The sequence below is a fragment of the Octopus sinensis genome, linkage group LG28, assembly GCF_006345805.1.
Source record: "Octopus sinensis linkage group LG28, ASM634580v1, whole genome shotgun sequence".
Taxonomy (NCBI): Eukaryota; Metazoa; Mollusca; class Cephalopoda; order Octopoda; family Octopodidae; genus Octopus; species Octopus sinensis.
This window is the reverse complement of record NC_043024.1, coordinates 2,706,025-2,713,524: the sequence shown is the minus strand read 5'-3', so window position 1 is coordinate 2,713,524 and position 7,500 is coordinate 2,706,025. Positions and strand designations below refer to the sequence as shown.

General features: G+C 38.2%; 1 protein-coding gene across 5 annotated transcripts in view; it reads right to left on the bottom strand.

Moving 5' to 3' along the window:
- Positions 1 to 7,500, bottom strand: part of LOC115225755 (kielin/chordin-like protein) — a 14,910-nt gene that overhangs the window by 2,920 nt on the left and 4,490 nt on the right. For 2 of the 5 annotated variants that reach the window (XM_029796699.2, XM_036514444.1), the window contains exons 2-5: positions 6,804 to 6,938; positions 4,148 to 4,285; positions 2,750 to 2,896; positions 1,056 to 1,202 (exon numbers count right to left, since the gene is read on the bottom strand). In XM_029796699.2, coding sequence (XP_029652559.1) covers positions 1,056 to 1,202; positions 2,750 to 2,896; positions 4,148 to 4,285; positions 6,804 to 6,938 — 567 coding nt within the window. The remainder of the gene's footprint in view (positions 1 to 1,055; positions 1,203 to 2,749; positions 2,897 to 4,147; positions 4,286 to 6,803; positions 6,939 to 7,500) is intronic. The other 3 variants (XM_036514445.1, XM_029796700.2, XM_029796701.2) reach the window with 3 other exon arrangements.

The following is a 7,500-nucleotide window of genomic DNA, read 5'->3' as shown; positions in this document are numbered from 1 at the left end:
ATATATATTATAACATCAATCTATATTGATAAAAGCAAAATTCTGTCTGTCCGTCTGAGACCCCTGTATCTCAGTCCATAAATGGAGGCATTATTTCGTATGGATGTGTGGTTAAAAAAATTTATCCTCAATCATGTGGCCTTGAGTTCAGTTACTATTATTGCATGGCACCTTGGGACAAGTGTCTTCTACTGTAGCCAGCCAAAGTCCTTTGAGTAGGTTTGTGGACAGACACCAAAAGAAATTTATTATTTATTGCTTCCAAACCACATGGTTCTGGGTTCAGTACCACTGCATGGCACCTTGGGAAAATGTCTTCTGTTATAGCGTCGGGCCAGTCAATGCCTTGTGAATGGATTTGGAAGAAAGAAACTGTAAGAATCCCATTGTGTGTGTGTGTGTGTGTATATATATATACTCTCACACACAGGATTTGTGTCTTGTGACACAAACCCTACTTGTGAAGACCTGTTGAGGCAAGTGACAATCAAAATCAAAATCAAAATCAAAATCGATCAACATCAATGGAAATTGTAGCTGTGATACCAGTGCCGGTGGCACGGAAGAGAACCATCCGAACGTGGCCATTGCTAGCGCTGCCCCGACTGGCCCCCATGCTGGTGGCACGTAAAAAGCACCATCCGATTGTGGCTGTTTGCCAGCCTCACCTGGAGTGGTTGGCGTTAGGAAGGGCATCCAGCCGTAGAAACACTGTCAGATCAGACTGGGCCCTGGTGCAGCTTTCTGGCTTCCCAGACCCCAGTTGAACCGTGCAACCCATGCTAGCATGGAAAACTGACGTTAAACGATGATGATGATGATAGTCGGTAAAATATTAGCAGATTTGGGGGAATTTGAGACAAAATATCTTATGATAGTTTCGTCCTCTTCTTTGGTTCTCAATTCAAAATCCTATTGAAATCAGTTTTGCCCCTCATTCTTCAGTTTTTTGAAAACTGTGTGCTGTGGCCAACTTAATATTCTTGCAAAACAATCCAAGAAAAGAACGGAAATATAAACAGAAGACCAAGAGATGTTAGAATTTGTTCCCTTACCAACGTGACCATGTGGTGGACACAGCATCCTAGTACAAGCTACCATACCATTGACGCCACAGAAACATGAGTTGCAGTCGTCTTTGAAACTGTCTCCAGCTTTGTAAACTTGACCTTTGTGATGACACACACCACTGTCACTGTAATCTGCAATGGAATACGATAAAGATCATGGTGATATATATATATATATCTATATATATAAAAGAGAGTTTGTGTGCTGTCTGTCTCCTATGATTTAGATTCCTAACTACTCCCACATTTTGTGGTGCAGTGTAACCAAAAGCAGGTATCTTATAGTCGTGATTCATATTAAGCCCTTCTGGGTATTAGTGCGCGTCTATGATGAGACTACGATTTAAAAAAATTTGCCATAATTTTTCCGCATTTTTAATGCATTTTCGCTTGGTTATATAAGGGAAGTAACTCTCTAAAAATGTATTATTAAATCTCAGAACGTAAAAAGCTACAGTAACACCCCCCTTTGTGGTTAGCCATATTGAGATGGCTATTATACTTTACATCTCTAAAAATGCTTATACTGTTATTTCCCTTACAAACCCGAGCAACGCCGGGCGATACTGCTAGTATATATATATATTATATATATATATATATATATATATATATATATATATATATATATATTATAACATCAATCTATATTGATAAAAGCAAAATTCTGTCTGTCCGTCTGAGACCCCTGTATCTCAGTCCATAAATGGAGGCATTATTTCGTATGGATGTGTGGTTAAAAAAATTTATCCTCAATCATGTGGCCTTGAGTTCAGTTACTATTATTGCATGGCACCTTGGGCAAGTGTCTTCTACTGTAGCCAGCCAAAGTCCTTTGAGTAGGTTTGTGGACAGACACCAAAAGAAATTTATTATTTATTGCTTCCAAACCACATGGTTCTGGGTTCAGTACCACTGCATGGCACCTTGGGAAAATGTCTTCTGTTATAGCGTCGGGCCAGTCAATGCCTTGTGAATGGATTTGGAAGAAAGAAACTGTAAGAATCCCATTGTGTGTGTGTGTGTGTGTATATATATATACTCTCACACACAGGATTTGTGTCTTGTGACACAAACCCTACTTGTGAAGACCTGTTGAGGCAAGTGACAATCAAAATCAAAATCAAAATCAAAATCGATCAACATCAATGGAAATTGTAGCTGTGATACCAGTGCCGGTGGCACGGAAGAGAACCATCCGAACATGGCCATTGCTAGCGCTGCCCCGACTGGCCCCCATGCTGGTGGCACGTAAAAAGCACCATCCGATTGTGGCTGTTTGCCAGCCTCACCTGGAGTGGTTGGCGTTAGGAAGGGCATCCAGCCGTAGAAACACTGTCAGATCAGACTGGGCCCTGGTGCAGCTTTCTGGCTTCCCAGACCCCAGTTGAACCGTGCAACCCATGCTAGCATGGAAAACTGACGTTAAACGATGATGATGATGATAGTCGGTAAAATATTAGCAGATTTGGGGGAATTTGAGACAAAATATCTTATGATAGTTTCGTCCTCTTCTTTGGTTCTCAATTCAAAATCCTATTGAAATCAGTTTTGCCCCTCATTCTTCAGTTTTTTGAAAACTGTGTGCTGTGGCCAACTTAATATTCTTGCAAAACAATCCAAGAAAAGAACGGAAATATAAACAGAAGACCAAGAGATGTTAGAATTTGTTCCCTTACCAACGTGACCATGTGGTGGACACAGCATCCTAGTACAAGCTACCATACCATTGACGCCACAGAAACATGAGTTGCAGTCGTCTTTGAAACTGTCTCCAGCTTTGTAAACTTGACCTTTGTGATGACACACACCACTGTCACTGTAATCTGCAATGGAATACGATAAAGATCATGGTGATATATATATATATATATATATATATATATATATATATATATAAAACAGAGGTTGTGTGGTGTCTGTCTCCTACGATTTAGATTCCTAACTACTCCCACATTTTGCGGTGCAGTTTAACCAAATTCGGGTATCTTATAGTCGTGATTCATATTGAGCCCTTCTGGGTATTAGTGCGCGTCCACGATGAGTCTACAATTTAAAAAATAATTTAACATCATTTTTTATTCCATTTTAATGCATAATTTTTCGTGTGTCGATGGCGGCGGAGTTGGCGTCCATGGTCACACCTGCACCTGTTTGCTTCTCCCCCTTCTTCCCTCCCTCGTGAAGCTGTGGGGAGGGAGTGTAAGGAAATCAACGTCGTAAAGCATTGTCAAGGAGACCAACGTTCTTTTAGAACAACGACTTCATGGCTTGAAGACACCAAAATTACCATCATTTTTTATTCCATTTTTAATGCATTTTTTTGCTATTTTTTTGCTATAACTCACTAAAAATGCTTATATAGTTATTTCCCTCACAAACCCGAGCAACGCCGGGCGATACTGCTAGTTTTATATATATATATATACACATTTATCTACCCTCTCTATAATGTTATCAATTATTATGAAAATATATATTAATGAAAAACCTCTATAAATGGCTGATGATTGCTCAACATTTTAAAACTGTTGTTATACTTACAATGTTTAATAAAATGATGTAGCGTGAAACGATCGTACCATATCAACGAAGATATTCTTGTTGCTTATTTTGATTATAATCACCCATCAAATTTTTATGGATAACACCATACAAAATTCTAGTGCATCTAACTTAAGTACCATATTCATATGAATCTAAATTTTGTTGAACTTATATATATATATATATATATATATATATATATATATATATGTGTGTGTGTGTGTGTGTATGTATGTATGTATGTGTACAGCTATGTGTGTGCATGTATATCTATATATATGTGTATAAATATATATCTATGTGTGTGTATGTGTTTGTGTGTGTGTGTGTGTGTGTAGTAGTAGTAGCAGTAGTAGTAGGTGAAATATTAACAGATTCTACGGAATATCAGACAAAATACCTTGTGGTAGTCAATTAAAAAAAACCCGTTGACATCAACTTAGCCCCTCATTCTGACAAAACAGCCCCAGAAAAGAATGGAAATATTCACAGAAGACTGAGACACGATAGAATTTTATTTGTCCCCTTACCGACATGTTGTGGGCACAGCATCTTGGTGCATCCTACGACATTGTTGGAACCGCAGAAGCATCTGTTGCAGTCGTCTTTGAAGGCTTCTCCGACTTTGTAGACTTGTCCTTTGTGGTGGCAAACATCTCCAGAATAACCTGTCAGCACATACATATATGTATATATAATGTATATATATATATATATATATATATATATATATATATATATATATATATTCATTATATAGAAGGAGCTTCTACAGGACTAGAACTGTTTCATTCAAGAGAAATCTTCAGGAAGCCTGAAATCTAGGCTTCCTGAAGATTTCTCTTGAATGAAACAGTTCTAGTCCTGTAGAAGCTCCTTCTATATAATAAATTAATTTTACTCTGCTATGTATTGAGTACCTTATTTACTGTGGTTAACCCCGAATCAACCCGGGACATACATATATATATATATATATATATATATATGTATATATAAATATGTATGTATGTATGTATGCATGCATGTATGCATGTATGTATGTATGTATGTATGTATGCATGCATGTATGTATGTATAGAATGTGTGTGTGTGTATGTATGTATGTATGTATGTATGTATGTATGTATGTGTGTATGGTGTATGCATATACATATGCAGATATATATATATATATATATATATATATATAACTTATAAAATAAGGGTAAAAGAAAAATTCTAATGCCAAATATGCCGAAAATAGACAAATTGTCATTAACCATTATAATTTGTGCGTCTCAAAATAAGCCGATAGAAATTTCTAAAAAATTCCGTTATTACCGTATTGGTCCCAATTTCAGAGTTAATTCATAAGAATTTTCTCCTCCCCAGCGATAAATACGTAAGACATAAATGAAATTCTTACTCATACTAATGGGAAATATATATACACATATATATATATATATATATATATATATTACAACATCAATCTATATTAATAAAAGCAAAATTCTGTCCGTCCGTCTGAGACCCCTGTATCTCAATCAAGTCTACAGTTGCTCTGCATAGAGATATTATACCTTTTTGGAATCAGGGTGATCCTGGGATTGACAATCTGCCCTTCACTTGGATCTCGAATCATCCAGTATTGGGATCTGATTTAAAAGCATTTGGGTTGCTATTTCTAGCAGGTAAAGCGTGGCTGGTTCATGCCATCTTGGTTGGTGTTTGTCAGATGACATCAGAGATCAAGGGGGAGATAAGTAACATTCACTTTGTTACTTTTACATTGAGATAAGAACTTTGGGACAAATTGGCCAACAGTTGGAATTAAACTTGGGAATGGAACAATAGAACGATTGCATTATAGAATTAATTCTTATCCGTCCTTAACCTCTGCTCAAACACCACTGGGGCATATAGTTGCTGGCAGACACGTTAGCGCACCGGGCGGAATGCTTAGCGGTATTTCGTCTGTCGTTACGTTCTGAGTTCAAATTCCGCCGAGGTCAACTTTGTCTTTCATCCTTTCGGGGTCGATAAATAAAAGTACCAGTTTCGCACTGGGGTTGATGTAATCGACTTAATCCCTTTGTCTGTCCTTGTTTGTCCCCTCTATGTTTAGCCCCTTGTGGGTAATAAAGAAATAGAAATAGGTATTTCGTGTGTCGTTATGTTCTGAGTTCAAATTCCGCCGAGGTCGACTTTGCCTTTCATCCTTTCGGAGTCGATAAATAAAAGTACCAGTTTCGCACTGGGGTCGTTGTAATCGACTTAATCCCTTTGTCTGTCCTTGTTAGTCCTCTCTGTGTTTAGCCACTTGTGGGCAATAAAGAAATATATTATAGATGTATTTTAGCCATGCTATTTAGTTTTCGGCTGCAGGGGGTTAGCTTAAAAGTACGCAGAGAGAGCAGACTTTTAATCTGGTTAAATACTTCTATCATTACACCATCACGTTGTTTTGAATTCAATCATGCATTGTCTCATAACATCAAGAGTGGAGGCGCAATGGCCCAGTGGTTTGGGCAGCGGACTCGCGGTCATAGGATCGCGGTTTCGATTCCCAGACCGGGCGTTGTGAGTGTTTATTGAGCGAAAACACCTAAAAGCTCCACGAGGCTCTGGCAGGGGATGGTGGTGATCCCTGCTGTACTCTTTCACCACAACTTTCTCTCACTCTTACTTCCTGTTTCTGTTGTACCTGTATTTCAAAGGGCCGGCCTTGTCACTCTCTGTGTCACGCTGAATATCCCCGAGAACTACGTTAAGGGTGCATGTGTCTGTGGAGTGCTCAGCCACTTACATGTTAATTTCACGAGCAGGCTGTTCCGTTGATTCGGATCAACCGGAACCCTCGTCGTCGTAACCGACGGAGTGCTTCCATTCCGTTCCCATAGCATCAAGTTTTCAAAGATGTGACTGTTTATTGTTAGAATGACATTGTGGGGCAGGTGTAAGAGGCCAGGTATGGCTAGTTGTTTGATTGTAAAGCAGGTAGAATATTCAGGCCTGATATGGCTGGTTTAAATTTTAAAGGGTTATGGAAGATAGGGACACTGGCGTATGTGGGCTGATTAAAAAGAAAGAAATTACCCAAAATCAAGACTTTTGCGCTGGCAGGCCAATACCCTAACCCTCAGCCAATCAGCTGCCAGAGTTTGAATTGCAGAAAGAAATATAATTACAAAATCAAATTACCTGCATGAGGTGGATGGCAAAATTTCTTGGTGCAACTCACTTCGCCGTTTGCGCCACAGAAACAAAGGTTGCAGTCGTCCTTAAACATTTGGCCAGTTTTGTAGGTTTTGCTTTTGTGATGGCATTTATCAGCTGCTAAAAAAAGCCAAAAATAACAGTGATTAAAAAGATGGTAAATTAAATGGAAAATAATTAAGAATTACGTTAATATGCACAGGCGTGGCTGTGTGGTAAGAAGCTTGCTTCCCAACCACATGATTCCAGGTTCAGTTCCACTGCGTGGCACCTTGTGAGTGGATTTGGTAGATGGAAACTGAAAGAAGCCTGTCGTATTTATACATACATATATATGTACATATGTATATATATATTTTTACATGCAAAATTTAAAGGACTGACCACTAAAAGTGGACAGTCTATATGCTAGATATAGACGTCAAAATCGCTATTTTCCACAAAGAATATATTCTAAAGAAAAAAAAACTCAGCAAAAACCCAAAGTGTAAAATAAGCAAGACAAATGAAAATATACGAAATAAAAAACGATTACCTATGTACTAATAAGTTTCACTTGTTAATATTCATGTATATGTACACGCAAACATCTGCAAATGTAATCTGTAGAACTCTATACCTGCTGGATTTCGGTTGAGCGTTCTGTATCTAGTTCTGGGAATTGTGTTTTTGTAAATGACAG